Raw genomic sequence first — 21,516 nt, forward strand, 5'->3', positions numbered from 1 at the left:
GGAACCAAATGACCTTACATTACCTAACACTCTATGCAGTCAGACAGGTGGGAAACAATCCCACACTGCAGGTTTTTCATATTTATTCCAATTACGTTTTTCTCTCCAATATGGTTCTTGTGCCCCCCCTAAAAAAACATGAATAAAATAAGAGCACTAGTGGTTCTGTTATTCCTGTTCCAACTGTTTGCCAAATTTGCAGTGTCGATGTAGACTTTGAAATATGTGGACAGGGAAGGGCTGATGAAAGATCTGATTTTGTCTCTAGCTACGTTTGTCCCCTCATAGATTAAACTATCCAACTATATAAAGTAGTTAGACATAGGACCAGCTGCAACAATCAAATGTTATAATATACATACAACATATATCATGATAGAACTGAACTGAGGAAGATGTTTATTCTGTAAGCACTGCTCAGAAGTCCACACTTTAAACAAGGCACAATACAGTGGTGCAGTGATGATGTATTCCTGTAGACCAGGGGTGGCCAACCAGTCAGAGGTTAAGAGCCACATTTTTTCTATGTTACTGCAAAGAGCCACATCAAACACACAGTCACTGATAACGCTTGTTTCAGTTTTTTGTTTTCTGGAGACAAGATTTCAACCACGTCACTGATGCATCTTTGTGGCATTGGGATATATATTTTTTAAATCCTCTGGAGCAGAGAGAGGAGCTGTGGATTATTGTTATTGATTATTGCATCAGTGTTTCTTAGGGTCAAAAACACTAAACTCACAACTTAAAATGAAAGCGTTTAGTTTATTTAATAAAAGAGCACATGTTCAATGTGAAAAGTGACAGTAGTTATAGATTATTTGCAATTTGGTGCTATATATATATTTAAAAAATATATATTATATATATTTTTGAAACACCTTGAATTTCAGGGGGGGGCGCGGGGCTCCGTTGGCGGGGCGCAGCGCCCCTCCAACACAATGGTAGGGGAAACACTGGATAGTGTTTAATCAACGATAGGTTTTCCCCCCCTCAAAGGTGATTGGTTCACTGCATCGCAGGTATTATTGTGATTGGCTCTTGGGTCACATCAAAATTAGACGCGCTGTCATCCTCTCATACTGACACCTGACACCACACATACACACATAGGGAGAGCCGGGACGAAAGTAACACGGGACGAAAGTAACACGGGACGAAAGTAACAGAGCGATTTTATCCGAGCCCAAACAACTTTGACCAGCCAAATTACGTCAGAATTATCAGCATTCAATACTTAACAGACCTACTAAATATCAGGTTTAACTGTCAGGAGTAGCTAGTGTTGTCACGGTACCAACATTTTGGTTTCGATACCAAGTCAAGAATTGCGATTCCGATTCTTTTTTGATACTTTTCTTAAATAAAGGGAAACAGTCTTAAATGTAATTATTGTGCTTTATTTCACACCAGAACCATAACCATAACATAACCTTTTAAACAATGAGAACAATAAATAAAATAAATGACAAGAATTCGTATTAAATAAAATTAATACATGTCTCACAGACAGGCCTCGTGGTGTCCGTAGGCTTGCCCTCACTGTCAGAGATATAGCTCAAATACTTCCAAATTTCGCTTCTGGCGTCTTTTTTGTCAACAAGCCGAGGCGCAGCGGCAGCTGCACTCCCACTTGCAGCCATGCTTCTCGTTTTCTCACATGCTCTGGCAGCTAGCGCGTGCACGAGAGAGGGGAGGCACTTAGAGCGTGCTTGAGAGGGGAGGGACTTAGAGCGTGCTTGAGAGGGGAGGGACTTAGAGCGTGCTTGAGAGGGAGGGACTGCAGGCAAGGCTGCAGTGCAGGGAGTGGAAGCAGAGCGCTGAACACACACGGCTCTTATTAAAACGGCGCTTTCTCACCGGAGTACTTTTCCCCGTCATTCTTAAAGTACCGATACTAATGAAACGGCGGAATCTTAACGTTTTTAACGGCAGGGTATCGCGGTACCTTTCAAGTATTGGTACATCGTGCAACACTAGTCAGGAGTCAATGTCTCTCCCCCAAACTCACACATATACAATTCGATATGAACTGAAGAGCCGCATGAAACTAGGCAAAGAGCCGCATGCGGCTCGAGAGCCGCGGGTTGGCCACCCCTGCTGTAGACGGACCTGGAAGTTAGCATCACTAGGAATCCCTGAACAAAAATCTATGGGATGTTTCATTGGATTGCAAAGAATGGCAAACACATGTTTATGTTACATATATTGTTCAGCAGAATAATCTCCACATATTAGCACCCCTTTATGATTTTTGAAGTGTAAATACAGAAGAGAAAAGCTAACGTTATGAAGCTATGACGGAACTGCATCACAGTCGCATTGATGAGCAACACCACCGCTAAGCTAAAGGTGGCTAATGGGAAGCATGATGACGTTAAGTAGCCTCATTTAGCCACTTGTTAGCAACCCAAGTTTTTATGACACAATGAAGCTCCAGACATTTACCAATGGGGTATTTACTGATGTATTCTTTGTCATAGAATAGACGTGAACATTTAGTAAGCTTGTGTTAACCACAGACCTTATTTCAGACATTTAAATAAAACACATGTCAAAAATAAAAGTTGACGACGGAACCGGACGTGCTAAGATGCTAATTTCCAAGCTTTACAATTAATTCCCTATACAGTAGCTACAAGTCATTACCTGTGTATTCGTGAGTGTGTGAGTGTGTGTGTGTGTGTGTCTGTGTGTGTGTGTGCAACCCAGTCTCACTGCATTTTGTGTTATAGTCACGACATTTAATCTATTAATTCGTGTTCACCAACACGATTTTCCCCTTTTTTCATGTCACACAGAACGATTTTAAAAGCAATGTATTTCTATTAGTAGTGTGTTTACATTTGCATAATGCCGAAACCCGCAAAATAAAGCAAAAGTCGAGACAACTTGAAAGGATATGGCGTTCCACTAAACTTGAAGAATCTCGTTTAATTTGGCATATTACTCTCAATGAATATAAGAAAGCACTGCGTAAAGCGAGAGCAGCCTACTACTCTTCATTAATAGATGAGAATAAGAATAATGCAAGATTTATTTTCAGCACTGTAGCCAGGCTGACAGAGAGCCACAGCTCGATTGAGCCTTCTATTCCCATAGCACTCAGTAGTAATGATTTTATGTGCTTTTTTAACGATAAAATTGTTACTCTTAGAAACAAAATTAATGACCTCTTGCATTTGACCAGTATAGTGTTATCAACAGCTCCCGGAAACGTAAGTTCTATTATTACACTAGATAGTAAACTAGAATGCTTTTCAGCCATTAACCTTGAACAATTAAATTCAATGATTCTCTCTTCTAAACCATCAACGTGCATGTTAGACCCAATTCCAACTAAGCTGTTGAAGGAAGTTTTTCCATTAATTAGCACTTCTTTATTAAATATTATGAATATGTCTTTATTATCAGGCTATGTTCCACAATCATTCAAAGTAGCAGTGATAAAACCGCTTCTTAAAAAGTACAACCTCGATCCAGAGGTTTTAGCCAACTATAGACCTATTTCTAATCTTCCATTCCTCTAAACAATTCTCGAGAAAGCAGTCGCAAAACAGTTGTGTGATTACTTAAAAAACAATGATTTATTTGAAGATTTTCAGTCTGGCTTTAGAACACATCATAGCACAGAGACAGCTCTGGTTAAAGTCACAAATGACATTCTAATAGCCTCTGACAAGGGACGTGTCTCTATTCTTGTTTTGCTCGATCTCAGTGCTGCATTTGATACTATCGACCATGATATCCTATTGCAAAGACTAGAGCACTTAGTTGGCATACAGGGAACTGCTTTAGACTGGTTTAGTTCCTATCTATCTGAACACTCTCAGTTTGTACGTGTCAATGATGAATCTTCCACGCAAACCAAAGTTAGCCATGGAGTGCCACAGGGCTCAGTGCTCGGACCTATTTTGTTCACATTATATATGCTTCCGTTAGGCAATATTATAAGGAATCATTCTGTACATTTTCATTGTTATGCGGATGATACTCAACTATATTTATCAATCAAGCCTGATGAAATTAATCATCTAAATAAAATTCAAGACTGCCTTAAGGACTTAAAAACGTGGATGACCTTAAACCTTTTGATGTTAAACACGACCAAAACTGAAGTTATTGTACTTGGCCCGAAGAATCTACGAAACAAATTATCTAAAGATATACAAACTATGGATGGCATTAATTTGGCCTCCAGTGAGACTGTAAGGAATCTTGGTGTTATATTTGATCAGGATTTATCCTTTAACGCGCACATAAAATCAATTTCAAGGACCGCCTACTTCCATCTACGTAACATCGCAAAAATCAGGCATATCTTGCCTCAAAACGATGCAGAGAAACTAGTCCATGCATTTGTTTCTTCAAGGCTGGATTATTGTAACTCCTTATTATCAGGGTGTACCAAGAAGTCAGTTAAGTCGCTTCAGCTGATTCAAAATGCTGCAGCTCGTGTACTAACCAGAGTTAGGAAAAGGGACCACATTACTCCTGTTCTGGCTGCCTTACACTGGCTCCCTATAGAACACTGGATAGAATTTAAAATTCTTCTTCTCGCCTACAAAGCCCTTAATGGGCAGGCGCCATCTTACCTTAAATAACTCATCATACCCTACTGTCCTACTAGGGCATTGCGTTCCAAGAATGCACGGTTGTTGGTTGTTCCTAGAGTCTCTAAAAGTACAATGGGAGCCAGAGCCTTTTCTTATCAAGCTCCACATTTGTGGAATCAGCTTCCAGTTTGTGTTCGGGCGGCAGACACCCGATCCATTTTTAAGAGTGCGCTTAAGACCTTCCTTTTTGATAAAGCTTATAGTTAGGGCTGATTAGATTCAGCCCCTAGTTTTGCTGATATAGGCTTAGTTTGTCGGGGGACATCTTACTTCTTCCTTCTCTCTGTCTATACCTGTGTACTCTCATGTTCCGATTAACCCAGCTTCCCCAAATGTCTTTCTTTTTGGTGTCTATCTACGGCGGGATCCGGAGTCATGGATGATCCTGCGGTCCTGATCGCGAGCCCTGGATCTTGAGTCGTGGCTGTGGTCCTGGATCATAAGTCCTGGATGGATATCCTCGTGGATTCATCTTCCTATTATTCACACATGCATTTCCAAACATTTGGACTACCTATGTTGCAAATGTATTATCTTTTCAATTTACACACGGCATCTATTGCACGTCTGTCCGTCCTGGGAGAGAGATCCCTCCTCTGTTGCTCTCCCTGAGGTTTCTCCCATTTTACCCTTTAAACTCTGGAAGTTTTTCCTTGTACGATGTGAGGGTCTAAGGACAGAGGGTGTCGTATTGTCATACTGATATTCTGTACAAACTGTGAAGTCCACTGAGACAAATGTAACATTTGTGATATTGGGCTATATAAATAAACATTGATTGATTGATTGATTTAATGATCAATAATTATAAAACATCATATATATTATTCTGAAATGGACCAATCTGCACAATGACTACTTTTTATATTGACAAAAAATCCATACAAAAATGTCATCTGTGGAAGCCGTAATACTGTAAAAAGCACGACCAGTTATTTTAGCTGGCCCGGCTAAAATAACTGGATGGCCTACCTGCCTGTCAGCCTTCCATCGGGGCACAAACTTATCTCATGCCCTCATTGGTCATGTGCGCGTTCGTGTGTGTTGGAGGAGGGGCTCTATAAGGAAGTGGCAGATTTTCTCCGGTTGTGTATTTTCCATGGATGTATAATAGAGAACCGCAGTGACGCATCCTAAAACCCGGAAGTAAGTTAGCATTTTTACCACGTCCGGTTCCTTCGATAAAAAGCAATGCAATGTCTCCATAGGATTTTGGAAAATAGCTCCAAATAAGGTCTGTGTTTGACACAAATTGAAGAGACAGATCACGTTTTGTTCTACGACATTAAATACATCATCAGCTGGTGATTTTTGAAGAGTTTACGTGTCTGAAAAACGATGGTTGTTACAAAGTGGCTGAATAGGACTACAGAAGTTGTGGAGGACGTTTTACGTCATTACACCGAACACGTAAAACACTCCCTCTAAGTTTGTTTGCCCTGTTCTGCTTGAAAGCAAGTACCTGCCTCGTGCGAACTGTTAAAACAAACGCTTCAACTCGTACCATTTACAATCTGTATGTTTGAATATGGATCTTAAGTTGGCGTGACGTTGAAGCAGCGACCCTGCTGTAGTTCCTTTATAGCATAACGTTAGCATTTTGCGACTAGATTTATGATTCGAAAAGGATAAAAGTATGGAAGACATGTGGATATTATCCGGCTGAACAAAACGTGATCCGTCTCTTCAATGTGTGTCAACCACAGACCTTATTTCCAGCTATTTTCCAAAATCCTATGGAGAAATTGCATTGCGTTTTTGACGAAGGAACCGGAAGAAGTTTACATCCGGGTTTTAGGACGCGTTACTGCGGGTTCTCTATAAGAACTGGATACAGCGTGGGAGGCGTGGCCTCATTCAATCCTATGAGAGTTGCTCATTAGCGGATGATGATAAAATGGCCCAACTTTTGAGAGAGCGAAACGTCACAGATTACCCGGCATGCCTGAGAAGTACCCGTATGTGCGCTCATAGCGCATGCGCAACTTTAACCAAAATGCTCGTTCACATCAAGCACGTCAATTTGCGTACACGTAACAGCACCGCACGTTCATGACAGCATGGTAATGATTTGTTATTATGATGGATTTTATATTAACGAGGCGGCAGTTAGCAGCTAGCGGCTAGCTAGTCATTATGCTAATGTACAAATCAATCGGTACTTATATTACGCTGTAACAGGATCTAGTGATATCCAAGCAACAGAGCTTCATTTAGCATGAAAGAATGATTGCACTTTATATATATATATATATATATATATACTTATAATAATAATTAATATTAACTTTATTTAATACAACATTTACGGTACAAGATTTAATCATACAGCCCATGTAGTATTCTTTCACACACAGTGATGTCACGAGCTACCCACAATGCAACACGCGCCATATAAATATATATAAATGCGCCATTTTCCTGGAGGTGCTAATATCCTGGAAGTGCAAATATAAACAGCTAGCTAACTAGCTAGGCAGAGCGCAGTAGGTTTTTTTTCTGAATTAACGACCGAAGAAATCGCTGCATGTCTTCGGATTACATCTCTGGACTTGAGGGGTGTGCTTTAGGTCGTTACCAGCGTAAACTAGAGCTGTGTGGGTTGTTACAGACTGCCTGCAGATGTATGGAAAAACGACAGTGGCCTTCGTCGATTTTGGCTGCATCTACGTCTAATTTCTGGAAACACCAGATGAATACCCCACTTGTCAGAATAATATTATCATGCCATTGCATATACTGTATGTGGTATTTTAGAGTTGACTAGATATTGATTAAGGCAATAGACTATGATATTCAGTACAGAAAGCTTAGCAACACCTAGACGGTGTACGGCTGCTTGCACCTCGCGTAAAACGGCGCAGACCGGAAGTACGGTGTCGCGCTCGGCCCAATACCCGTATGTGTGTGTGAAAGAATGATAATGAATTACAGCAAACATGTGCAATATATCCATTATTACAGCTCCGTGGGATGGCAGTAAGACGATATGGGTCCGTTCTTATTGTGCATCCATGGGTAAAGATAAACGCAACTCACATTGGTTTCTCAAACAGCATCTCTGTAAACTACGTGTATTCACTGAATTTCACTCGATGCCTTTAACGGCTCGTTGTAGCTCCAATAGCTCCAGCCCCACCCTTCCTGTGAGCACAGTGTGCTCTGATTGGTCAGGACACGTAACATGAACGTGCCGGGCGACGCGGTCCCGTGGGTTAGATGCGCGTTCATAATGCAGAGGGAAATAACTCTCAGAATAACGTTATTAGCACATTATTACAACTTGAGTAACGAATGTTTTTAATAATGGCTATACAAGTGTTCATACTGGGTAGTTTATTTAGTTTAAAAAAAATTATCCAACGATTTACAGACCACTCTTTCCCCATGTAAGTCAATGGGAAAAAGTGTTTTCGGGCCTGGCAACCAAACGGGAGTATAGTACCGCCATTTGGCCAGCACGAATATTTTCATCTGAGTCCGGCGCACTTCCTGGGGGAGCTGGTTTCTCAAACTTACCTACCCCACCTTTAACTATATAACTATATTTTGATGCCAATACTTTTGTACTTTTACTTGAGTAACATTTTGAATGCAGGACTTTTACTTGTAACAGAGTATTCCTACACTCTAGTACTTCTACTTTTACTCAAGTACAAGGCCGGAGTACTTCTCCCAGCTCTGGGGCCTCATTTATAAAGAGATATACGCTCAAAAAATGGCGTACGCCAGTTTCTACGCAATGTTTGCGATTTATAAAATACTAACTTGACGGGAAAATGTGCGGTCCTCCACGCAAACTCTAACCCATGCGTACGCACTAAGCACAACAACGGGAGAGACGAGAAACTGCGACACTGTTGGAGGAAGAATGGAGAGAAATATGTGGAAATAATACCATGAATAAAATGTTACCTCTCATTTATCATATTTGAAGAATTCATTTTCAAACATTGATTAAAGCCAATCTTAAAATGATTAAACAAACGCCTGTTTGCCTCAGTGCACACAAAAATATAACTTGGAGAAATAAATAAATAAGGATATGTTATTTAAAACCACCTCGAATATGTTGTGTTAATGTTATGAAATGTTTTCTCATAAATGATGCGGTAAGCAGGAGGACAGAATTACGTCTAAAGTTAGATAAACATTGTATCGACACAATTTCCTGAAGTAATCTTCGTAATAACTAGCAAACTAAAGATCATGTACATCCACTGCACACATAATCTGAAATAACAACTCATATTTCTCGCATCAAATGACATCAAAACGCATTTTAATGGCCAAACTAACTTTAAAATAGGCATTTTACACCGAGAATAAAACGAAGTTCGGCCATGTTTTTTTTTTCTGCAGGGAGAAATGTGAAGATCACGTGACATACTGTAGACGCCAGCCATTGGAATGAATGGTGAAAAAAAACGTAGGGATCTTACAATTTCAGAGGCGTTTTTGTAGAAATACTACGTCCTATATGACACGTTTTTTTATGAGACTGGGTTGGATGTCCCCCTGAAAACACTGATGGTGCCTTTCTCCTTTATTATTTCAAACTAAAGATAAGCATTTATGCTCTAGGTCTTGGTTTTCATATACTTTCCTAGAAAGAACTATATATTTTGGAACTATTTTCAGGAAAAAAAGTTATTTTACGCATAAAATAAAATAAAATGATATTCAGGTAGCTTGCCTGTATTGAAAGCTGAAATCATGTACAGATCAGACCCTGTCTTTATTAAAACATTTTAAATCAGAAACTTGCCAACACATAAGAAATAAGTTAATCAAAGCATTATTAATTTTTTCCGTGATGAAGATGTAACATTTGAAAATAAAAAATGGGACAATCTCTCTATTGTTGACACACAATGTAAGATAAATACATTAAGATGTTTGGGGCGAGCCAAAGTGATGAGAAAAATAGTTTTACTGCTGCATGGCCCCTGAATCCTTCCCCTGTTGAGCTGCATACTGCAGTAAATGATAATGGGTTGGTCAATGTGAGAGGCTGTTAAAACGCATCATTAGTGTGAATGATGTGCAACAGCATTCCACTATAGTTCTTCTGTTTTTCTCTTTAATCTTATTATTATTATTATTTCAACCAATATGTTGCTGTCCGATAACTTCAGCCTATACTTTCAACTACAGAAACCATTCACATATCAAAAATATTCAGCCTTTTCAGCACATGATGGGACACTTTCAACTTTTTCAAAATATTTTATACTTTTTGAAATATTCAGCTTTTTAAACTCTTTTTTTAACATGTAACTCAATGGGAGGAACCTTCAAATCCTCTTTTACCTACGACTTGCGCCAAATGCTACTCCTTCCACATACTTTCAGCTAGAGACTTAATTCCAACGTTAAAATGATCACAACACCTTCAGCTATTAAAATCTTATTCAGATTTTTTATATCCTTTACACTTTTCGAGATATTTAACTTAGTTTGGAGCTTGGTAGAGAGGCCTTCTTCAGATTTTAACATTAGTGTGTATTGCGCAGCTCGTTAAGGCTAGAGTGCGTGATGTCACAGCTAGAGTGGGGGACAGCTTGAAACTCGCCTTCATATATATTTTTTAAACTTACCATAATTCCCAAACCCTACGCTCCTGAGACATAGAAAAATGTAAGAAAAGCTCTCCTACTTTGGAAAATTAAAATAATTAAGCAAAAATAATTAAACAAAATGCCTCTTGAGGGCATGAAGTAACAAAAACTTTCAACATGTCTCCATTAAGGCCCATTGTAAATTCAGCCTGATCTTTCCTCACAGCAGCAGCCGCACACCTTTGTTAATCTGCCAAAAAGGCCACATTATTGACCTGAAAGTATATAAAAAGCAGACTCAGACAGGAGATCAGTCAGGGTCCTGAGACGCTTCACGCGTTGAAATGTCACCGATATCTGCAACGGTTCTTCAACAAAACGTTCACATGTAAGAGGTTTATCTCTCATTCAGATCAATGGAAAGGCTCTCCTCTCACTGATTACTGCACATCACCATGGACACCTTTGATCTCTGGGCTCAAGCACAAATGTTTCAAAACGTCTCAAACATAAACACCTGTGTCATGGAACACGATGATGTTATAACTCCAACTGACATGCTCAGAACGCCACCAAACATCACATGATGGTTAACACTGTGGCCCTGAACAGCTTTACGTCAAATCTGATGTTACATGATGTGGTGTTCCCTCGCCATAAAACACGATGTCGCTGTAACTCCAATTGACACGGTCCGATCGTCCCCCAATCTTCACTTGTATATCACCGGTCCATGCCTCAACAGCTCTACGTCAAATCTGAGATCTCACCATATGCCGTTTCCATGAAAAGCATCCCTCGCGAAAAAACACACAATGTTGTCGTAATGCCTATGAAAAGGGTCAAAACAGCACCAGACTTCAGATAATGGTTAATGGTCCAGCCCTCAACATGTCTTTGTGCCAATAGTGAGTTTTCCTCAAAAGCTGTTGTCATGGCAACGCATCCCTCGCCATAAAACACGATATTGCTATAATTCCTATGAAAATCTTCAAAAAGTGCTCAAACTTCACGTGTGTCTTCACAGTCCAGCCATGAAGACATCTATGTGACAGTTTGGAGATTTCTTCAAATGCCGTTGCCGTGGCAACACAATGCTCACCATGAAACACAGTTTTCTCATAACTTCAGGGAAAATGCTCCAAACGGCCCACAACTTCACAGGTTTGGTAACGATGCAGCCATCAACACATCTAAGCATATTATGAGGTTTAATCAAATGCCGTTGCCATGGCGACAGATCACTCGCCATCAAGTTAGTTCAAAAAGTTTGCAGTTAAAATATTCTGCTGCTTTCAAAGCCTTTTTAACTTACTTTTCTCTTCTTAATACACATTCATTCACTACTACTTACATTTAATATATAACTCCTTCATTCATTGAGGCTATACATTTAGTTGTTTATACCTTTTAAGACATTTTCTTTTAAATATTAAGCTTCTTCACTATTTTTCCTACTCTTCCAGTTTAAGTTTTCAACAAAGTCATTGCAATGCATTTGAGCAGTAACAATTTTGATTCAAATCATTTCACTTTTCTGTATTTCTCCGCTAAGTTCAGCAACACACTTACTTGGTTTTTGTAGCTAAAAGCAGCTACAGAGACCATTCAGCTAATAACATATTCAGCTTTTTCTGCATTTTCAGCTAGATTCAGCAACAAATGTACACAGTTTACAGCATTCGCACGCATTTTCAGCAGGAAATGCGTTTTCTAGTTACAACAATACTTGTTTTGGATGGTTGTTGCCGCTCCAGCCAGATGAAGTCCCTTTCTTAACTAAAGACATGTTTATTTCTTTGGTTTGCTCTAAAATACTTCTAAAACTTTATCTCACTTTCACAGTAGTCAATTTTGTACCCATTTACCTAAAACATAATAATACATTTCCTTTATATAGTGCTTTTGAAAATACTCAGACACATACAAATCTGAGCAGGAAACCATTTATTTAGCTGTACCTGGCAAACCTCAACTCAACTTCAGTTTAATTAAAATTCTCACATTTGAAATTGCATCTCTTCATAACCTTAATGTTAAATGATAATGTAATCATATTTGATGCTTCGGGGATCAAGTTTTGGCTTTGTTGCATCAACCTCAAACATGAATGATCAATGTTTTCTACTATAAAGGTTTCAAACTAAGAAGTGTAATTCCAACGTGTGCATCTGAACTGAAGTATTTTCAGAATCTAAAGCTCTAAAGCTTTTTAGATGCTCTGCTTACAGGTGTTCAAATGCATCTTTAAAACTGAATATTCCAGCTGAACGGAATCATGGTCACTGACTAAATCAGTAGCTTTCACCACTGGAGCTACATGGCAGCATGGTTTGGTTTTTGCAAAAGATAAATAAATGTGTAAGTTGAGTATGTGGGCAACAAACAGAATGTAAGCTAAAATAAGTCACAGTTGTCTCTTAGCTTCACATCTACAACAAGCAGTTGTTGGCATTGTTTATCCACCCTGACGTCCTCCCTTTGTAAACTTTATGACCCTGACTTCCGTAAAGTGCTTTTCCGCGTGTGCTGTTCCAGGACTGGTTAAGAGCAGAGGCGCCACCATTAAGCCCCGAAAACTGGTTTTACTTTAGCCCAAACTCTGCCGCGTCAGCATCAAGAGTCACCTACGTCAGAGGCTACCGTCAAGAAGCTAGCGTCAGAGGCTACCGTCAGAGGCTACCATCAGAGGCTAGCGTCAGAGGCTACCGTCAAGAAGCTACCGTCAGAGGCTACCGTCAAGAGGCTAGCGTCAGAGCAACCCAGTCTCACGGCATTTCGTGTAATAGTCACTAAATAATTCAATCTATTTTTTTTCGTGTCACACAGAACGATTTTAAAAGCATGTATTTCTATTGGTAGTATGTTTCGTGCCTGCAACACGTCTTTTTGTCCGGTCGGGTCTTGGAAGACGAGAAGCTGTGTGGTTCATAAAAACATGTTCTTACTCAATATCAAGCCACGATTATTGTTTTTATTTTAAATTGTATAATGTCTGACTTTTTTTGCCGTCCGCGAGGAAAATATATGGGGCTCAGAGCCTCAGAATACTGAAATCTGTATTTTTTAAATCTTTATTTCCTTCTAATTTGTTATTATTTGGTGCAGGCACGAAACATACTACCAATAGAAATACATTGCTTTAAAAATCGTTCTGTGTCAGAATACTGACATCTGTTTTTTTTCCTAAATCTTTTTTTCCTTCTAATTTGCTATTATTTACATTGCTTTTAAAATCGTTCTGTGTGACATGAAAAAAATGGGGAAATCGTGTTGGTGAACACGAATCAATAGATACATTTTGTGAGACTGGGTTGGTCAGAGGCTAGCGTCAGAGGCTAGCGTCAGAGGCTAGCGTCAAAGGCTAGCGTCAGAGGCTAGCGTCAGAGGCTAGCGTCAGAGGCTAGCGTCAGAGGCTAGCGTCAAGAGGCTACCGTCAAGAGGCTAGTGTCAAGAGGCTAGCGTCAGAAGTCACGGTCAAAGGCTCGGGCCGTGATTAAACATGAGCAACAACAGCAATTGCAACCCCAAGTTTTATTTAACAGCGACACAAACAAAGACGAATGCAGCAAAGGTGAAGCAGTGGCTCACAGAGGATGGATCTATGTTCTCGTACTTGCAAGAGATTCAGCAATAGCTGAAGGCAAAAACAAAGATTGCTGTTTTTTCAAGAATGTAATTTAATCTTGTTTTGTAAGAGTGAGAGTAACATGAGCACAGCTTGGACGCATTTCGTCATTGTCAGGAAATGTTTTCGGGCATTTGTAGGAAAGGCAGCTTACCCCTTGACGTCATGACGTGGCTCCTCTCGGGCTTTAGCTAACGGGTTCTTAAGAGGTTGCAAGTTGACCCAACTCTGAAACAGCACTAGCCTAAACACGGAACTCAAATGGTACTCCCATTAGTGGACGTGGGGGATTAGAGGTACCCTAACTGGTCCTGTGTCATGATTACAAGGGTAATCAAAAATATAGTCATTTTTATATTATATACGCAGGTATGAGTTTGAATATTTAATAAGAACATGTCCAAAACAAACATATGACTACTCATATTCACAGTTTCTGGTATACAACTTCTTAGAGTTAGGGTTCCTAGGGTCTAGGGTTAAATGTATGCAACTGAAAACGAGTTAGTGTTAGGGAGATAACCTACAGTAGTACCACCTCATAACCATAATGACCTGGTTGCGTCTATCGTTTTTCAAACCCAGTTGAGATGTAACGACGCCCACTTCCACACCAACGTAGCTCTGCGCGACTTCATGGAAGTATAAAGAGAACGAGAACTTTACAGCGGTCTTGGGAAAACATTTGAGAACTTTGCCTTTAAGTTTTTTGGACCCATCCTATTCATTATAACCCTGCTCGAGCAGTGTATAAACTGGTTTACGATGAGGCTGGTTTCCAGATGTTTGAGAGCCAGCAGTTGGTGGTTTGAACACGTCCTGGAATGGTAACTGTACATACTGGCAGGTGCTTTGGAAATCTGAGATAACCCTTACCCATACCTTTACCCTAACCCAGCACTGCAAATAACAACCAGGCTTGCAGTATCACCTGCGTCCAGGGTTTGTGGATGAAATTCACTGTGGTTCTTTCAAATGTGAAATACCTAGCTTTTGAATTACATACGAAATGACACAAAGACTTTTGTAACACAATAACAAGCTTGTCATGTTTTTAACACGAATGCTTTGCATTTCGCTCCATGCTTTATCAATGATGGAATTCCAGAACGTTCTTGTATAAAATAAGTCAAAATAGAGTGTTCACAGTCCTGACCTTTGTCTTCACACAGTGTAACATAATATAATAGTAATACATGAAGAGCTAAAATAATCCTTTTGATTCCTAGAACAAAAATCTGATCAAACTGTGGATTGAGTCCTAAAAATTTCCGAGTGTGTGTACTGAATACACATAAATACTATCAGGTATTTCCTAACTTGCCACAAACTGGTGGCAGCAGCAAATACAGATCAGAGAAGAAACAATGATTCTCTCAGAATGTCACAGGCTGGTTGTCAGCCGTCTTCATCTTCGGAGCACTGTCAGAGTTGGCGAGTGTGGCCGTGTCGGGCTGAGCGTCCCTGCAGAAGAACACAGCGGGGTTTTTACACGCCCACATCGCCACTTCACCTCCTTTAGCAGGACTCGAGCTGGACAATCGGCTGTTGTTATTTACCCCCTATACGAGTCACGTAGCGGTCCCCTTATCCTTTCCGCTTGGTTAATCCGAGCATCACGGTTCTGCGTTTGGTTGGAAAGGTATGAACCGATATTTCTGGTCCGATAGCCCTCCTCTCTGCTCCGCCCCATTAGCATGGATATATTGGGGTTCCTCAGGGCGTAGATCAGGGGGTTTGATGGCTCGTTGCCCATGCTAGCCAGATAGCCACTGTGTCCATCGCAGGGTTGAATGTGTAGTCTCCCAATGCTGTAACCAACCCCATTAAACAGTATGGACCCCAACAAAAAATTATAAAAACAATCATAATGAGGACTGTGGTGGCTGTTCGCATCTCACTGTAAAATCGTAGCAAGTACGCATACGTGGTGACGGGCCTGACTCGGATCTCAGAGAGACGAACCGTCTTACAGATGTTATAATGACAAAAACACATGAGGGAGAAGGGCAGTAAGTAACACACGACGATAAGGCAGATGCTATATGTAGTCCCCCATGCGTGAGGGTCCCGGAGTGGAACACATACATACAGTGGTAGAAACCCCGCTTATGGATTTCCGGAGGGTTACGGACCAACAGATACCAAGGCAGGGAGAAATTACCGCAGCTAACCACACAGCTATCAACAACTGGGTGGCTTTCTGGCGGCCCGATTTTTAGCCTGGGGCTGTCTGACGATGGCGTAGTACCTGTCGAAGGAAATCAAGTCATAGTCAGGGTCGAGGTGATGCCAAAGCAGGTGTTGAAAAATCCATTGGCCACGCAGAAAAAACCGTCACCGAACATCCATGGTACCGTCCTTACTGAAGAGCATGACGAAAGAGAAGGGCAGACACAGGACGGCGGTGAGGAAGTCGGAAAGCGACAGCGACATGATGAAGGCGTTGGTCACCGTCCGGAGCTGTCTGTGTTTGATGATGACGATGACCACCGCTGAGTTTCCGAGGCTGGAAAGGAGGAAGATGCAGAGCAGCACCAGGGCCTGTGTGGCCACGGCGACGCCCTGCAGGACCGAGTTACTCTCCACCCTGCGCTCAGCACCGACGGGGGGACGCCGCGCTCAGCTCGCCCCCTCTCTGTCCGCCAAATGTGGACGTGTTTCCTGTGTTTCCCACTGTGGCCTCCGTGATGGCGGTCACTAGGCTGGTCACTATGGAAACAACCCTTAAGGACCAAAAGAAAGAAAGAAAGAGGCTTAAATCATTGCACAATCTGCAGTCTGGAAAAAGTATGGTCCTACATTTACTTACAGAACTTTATGAAATACCTCAGGAATATGAAAAAGTAAAAAATACAATACAATCATAGGAGATAATGGAGATATGTGAAAAGGACATCCCAATACATTATCTAAAGCTTAAGAATAGGGGCCCAGACACTCAACAATAAGTATTTACTAAAATATTACTAGTGCATCTAGAATTGGTGAGAGTTCATGTATTATGCATAATATTCAAAGCTAAAAACACCAACACTAACCAAATATCATAAATATGGTTCCATAGCATACATTTTATTAGTCTAACCATTGGTTCAAATAGAAAATATACAATAACCATACATTACAAGGGAAAATACTGGTTTAAAACCAATGTATTTCAGAGTATAGTTTTTGTACCAATAGCAAAGCAATACTACTTTAAACAATTGACCCTCTGCATATATGCATGCTTTTGTCAAATAACCTTGTTATTTGACAAAAGCAGCTCTCAAATTGTGAATGTGGTATACAGTAACTTAATGTAATAAATAGGCAAACCTGTGATTGAAACTTAAAAGATCATGTGATCTTCATAAGAATATGCATATTACCAGACATTGGATGTGAGTTTTTCCAAATCTCATCAATAAAACAGTATCAAGGCATGATATCAGTATGATACAGTGTGATACAGGGGAGCATAACGCTGGAGTTACCTTACTCTTTGAGCTATTCTGTTAATGCCCTAGTCACAGTTTTAGACATCATTTTTGGTCAACACAGTGCAGTTCATGTTTTTCACATTTATGTAAAAGTTACGACAGTTCCTGTTTCTGCCAGAGAGGAGCGGGGGGGGGGGTCCTCACAAACTTGCTGCTGTGTTTACACCGGTTTACACCCTCCACCTTAAATAAGGAGCCTCATTCAGCTGAGGTGTGTGACAAGAAACAGAGTTCACTTTGTCCCAGAGTTGGAGGGTGGTAGGGTCGGTTTGAATTGGGCGTATAAACCCCAGGCTGAGAGGCAGCATCACAGGAGGCCTCCCCCTTAGGCTGCTGCACCGGAGCGTTTAGGCATATTTGGACCGCTGCAGAGCTACTGGGGGGGGGGGGGGGGACCGCGACGACGACAGCACTCGGCATATTCAGTTTGTAACAGCTAAATGTGTCTCTAACCAGAGGAGGAAACAGTGGTCAGTGACAGCACAACTATTCAAATAAGAACTTTAAAAACAGGCTGTGTCAGATTCCTATGTAGCAGATCAGATCAGATCACGCTGTTACACATCCGTTTTGATTTATGAGAAGGGAACACAGGGATTGCAGCCTTTGCAGACCATTGACATGCACAGAAACCTATAGAACACACTAAAGGAGAGGGAAAACCCCAAAAAGCATAATAGGGCCTCTTTGATTGTGATGTAATGTTCGTGTGTTCAAGGGACACATGGATCTTAACACTAAAGTACTTAAGAAAAAAGGTTAACCTATTATAGTAGGTATTTGTGTCAAGACTTACATTCAATTAATGGAAAGAAAGAAAGGGTGAGTGTTATGTATTCCGAAATAATAAAAAATCATCACACTACCTTTATTTACCATAATGCCATGAATTTGGTATTACCTTATTTTTCATACCCTGATGGATTCAATGTCAAAAATTCGAGATATTTTTAGTTTAAAGTCCTGAGGGAGTTGTTTTCAGGAATTTCTTATGACACGACTGACATTGTTGACTGATTTTTTTTCTTATCTCAGTCCACTCTACATTTCAGGTATAAAAAAAGTGTTTGAGTCACCTTAAAGCGACTGCAGCTCCAGGTAAGGCGTATGGACGCTACAGGTCCAGGACGTTGTAGCTACTAGCTACAGTATTCCTTTTTTAAGGATTAGTGGAAATTGTGGATAACTTGCTAACTACAACTTACTCCAACCAGTTGCTGCCTTCAGGGACCCACTCACATGCAAAGATGTGAAGGTGGGTGACAGAGGGACTCACCTTGGCACCACAGGTGAGGCGGTGTTCAGCTGGTGGGTGAAGCTCGGACCCGGGGGGGCAGCGGTTGTGTAGTTGCTGCCACCCCCCAGCAGGGCCGAGCTAGCAGACCCAATCCATCGATGAAGCACACGAACAACACAAACAGAAGTCCTGTGTGGTCTCACACACATCACTTCACACTACAGCCGCTCTGTGGTGCTTTCATGGATTCAACGTAGCTGCTGATAACTCCTCCTCATCCATTTGTACGTTTTCAGTTAGCATTATCTCAGGAGAAAAAGAAAAGACAATTCAAATCTGTGTACATACACACAACTGAACCTTCATAGTACAGTTTATGGGATTTATTCATTTATAACGGCAGTAAAACAAAGATCCATCTAGAGAAAAACATCGGCTCCTTTTTTTTACGGACAAATGTTTTTACACCACTGGTGAAAACAGGCAGTTGCTCTGTGAGTATTACAATGATGCTTCATTATTACAAACACTACTGGCCATGCACCTTGTACGCCATGAAGTCCCCAGACCCTGGATCCAAAGGGGCCCATCATAAAAATGCATACACATTTAGCAGATACATTATCATCTAGAACAGTGGTTTTCAACTAGTGGGTCGCGGACCCGTTTGGAGTGGGTCAAAATGGGTGAGTGAAGGAAAAGAAATTGAGGGGAAAAAATGTACCCCCGGTTTGATGATTGACAGGTCACAGAACAATGGGAGCTATCTACCCTTACCCACAAAGTAATTCACACAGACTCTCCTCTTTACTCTTCTCTCTGTGTGGAGCAGCAAGTTCAGCTTCAGAACAAAGTGAAAAACAAACAATGGCATAACATATTATTAATATGTCTGGTAGTAATAGATTTATTTCTTCTCAGAGTGTACCAGAATATGTTAGTATTTCTAAATAATCTCCTGGGGGACAATCCCCCAGAACCCCTTCTGGGGTTGGGTTTTCAGTGTGTGTGCCTTTTTATGTGATACAGTTCAGCTTTGATTCCATAATCTGATTAAACCTTTTTTAAAAGCATACTTCTGTGAAGGGATATAAGGGATATATGCACTGTACTTCACTTTAATTAATATTGTATGCTGAAAAGCGTATATTACAGCACGATTTTTTGTTGAATAGATTTGAGCGGTTCAAATGTTGGGTCGCGATTCATTGACAAAGGAAAAAAGTGGGTCCCGAGGCCTGACCAGTTGAGAACCACTGATCTAGAATACCATTTTGAAATGATTTAATTGTTGGGTTATCAACATTTAGGCCACATGTGCTTTTGAAGTCTCTTGTGTTACTTTAATTAATTTTTTTTTTTTTAAATAGGTCTATTTGTTTACATAACACGTGCCAGTTGTGATGGCATATTTGACCAAATGTTGTGATTTGTTTATTTCATTTTGTATAACATATTATTAAAGACATCCAGTGTAAGATACTGCCATGTTGTAGCACATTTACAATGCATTTGATGAAGGCTTTATCAGTATTTAGAACCCTATAGTCTACATACAAGAGGCCAGTGTACAACAGCAACGATCAACTCACTTCGCAAAAGCCATTAATAACTTACCCGGAAGTTATTTGATTACATTTCTGATAAAACAATGGCGTATTTACATTTTTTAAGAATTATTGCCCAACTTGCATAAACGATCGTTATTCGGCAGTGGATTGTTTGATTCCTTCTTCTCCTGTTACCTCGGGTTTTTGTTCATTTCCTTCCACAGTGCGGTCCAGTAACGCACCACAATGCAGCCTCTCCATCAGACGCCTGTTTTCCTTCAGCCGCGGGGCATTCATGGCACCATGTTCGCACTGTACACCTGGGATCTTCCTTTGTGAGGAGAGGAGAACAAACCCAGTCGGGTTCCTTTTCCAAAAAAAACCCCCCACCCTGTTGCTTTCTTCTTCTACTCCAACATTTCTGCGTGAATAACAGCCCGAAACCAGAGCAGGCCAGCTGCACAAACCCCAGGTGTGGACGCGAATTCTGCACGAGCTCCTCAGCAGCAGTCTCTCACTGAAACCACGCCCCCTATATGAACGTGCTCACAGCTTCATGTTGTGACGTATTAATGCAGTTGCCATGGTAACTGGTGATATATTTTTGCATCTATGTCCCTGTAAACTGACATTATAAGGTGTTTGCCAAAGATACAGTTGAACAAGATGTATACTCAGCATCAACGCGCAGGAACAGGGTGCAGCAGTTAGGAGGTTCCTCTGCAGGAGCTGAAGGCCCACACACAGAGGATCTCCATCCTCATCCATCGTGTGTCTGTCTTTTCAACCTGCTGGACCACGATGATATCCATACTCGAGTCTAGAGCACTGATTTTCAACCAGTGTGGCGTGAAAAATCATAAGTTGGATATTATTCCATTCTACGGAGCCCCTAAAGGGACATGAAAAAAACAACAAAAACAGAGAAAGTTACCGGTGCGCCAAGGTGGAAGCAGACTGTTATGTTACGTGGGGAAATGACAGTGCATACATTATTTGAGATATATTTCGTACTCAGACTTCCATTTTAAAGGTCCCATGCCATGGCCATTTCTACTGATCATATTTCCATTGTTGAGGTCTACTAGAATAGATGTGCAATTTTCTAAACTCACATTGGTTTCTCATACAGCATCTCTGTAGTATATGTATTGCACTCTCTGTCCTACACGCCTTGTTGGAGCTCCTCCCCCCCCCCGTTCCGGTTGGTCAGCTCCGTGTTGGCGGGATGTTGCGGGGCTCGCTGCTGCGGACAGTGTGAGCTGGATTACTGGTGTCGTTTCCTGGCTGGCAGAGCACCGCGGAGCTCAGGGTGAGGGTGAGTGAGTGAGTGAGTGAGTGAGTGAGTGAGTGTGTGTGTGTGTGTGCGTGTGTGTGTGTGTGTGTGTATGTGCAAATTGGTCAATTTGGATTTAGTGACGTCAATAGGCCCCAGAAGA

The 21,516-nt window shown here is 41.0% G+C and overlaps 1 protein-coding gene across 1 annotated transcript; it reads right to left on the reverse strand.

Moving 5' to 3' along the window:
- Positions 1-14,854: 14,854 nt before the first annotated feature.
- LOC117536272 (G-protein coupled receptor 135) lies at positions 14,855-19,364 on the reverse strand. Its single transcript, XM_034201069.1, is given in 12 exon segments — positions 14,855-15,367; positions 15,369-15,389; positions 15,391-15,548; positions 15,551-15,869; positions 15,872-15,966; positions 15,969-16,023; positions 16,026-16,072; positions 16,075-16,156; positions 16,158-16,394; positions 16,397-16,416; positions 16,419-16,531; positions 18,567-19,364. Coding segments are annotated over 12 exon segments (1,503 nt in total). The 5' UTR covers positions 18,737-19,364; the 3' UTR covers positions 14,855-15,181.
- Between the last annotated feature and the right edge of the window lie 2,152 nt (positions 19,365-21,516).

This window comes from Gymnodraco acuticeps, unplaced genomic scaffold (genome assembly GCF_902827175.1).
Source record: "Gymnodraco acuticeps unplaced genomic scaffold, fGymAcu1.1, whole genome shotgun sequence".
Taxonomy (NCBI): domain Eukaryota; kingdom Metazoa; phylum Chordata; class Actinopteri; order Perciformes; family Bathydraconidae; genus Gymnodraco; species Gymnodraco acuticeps.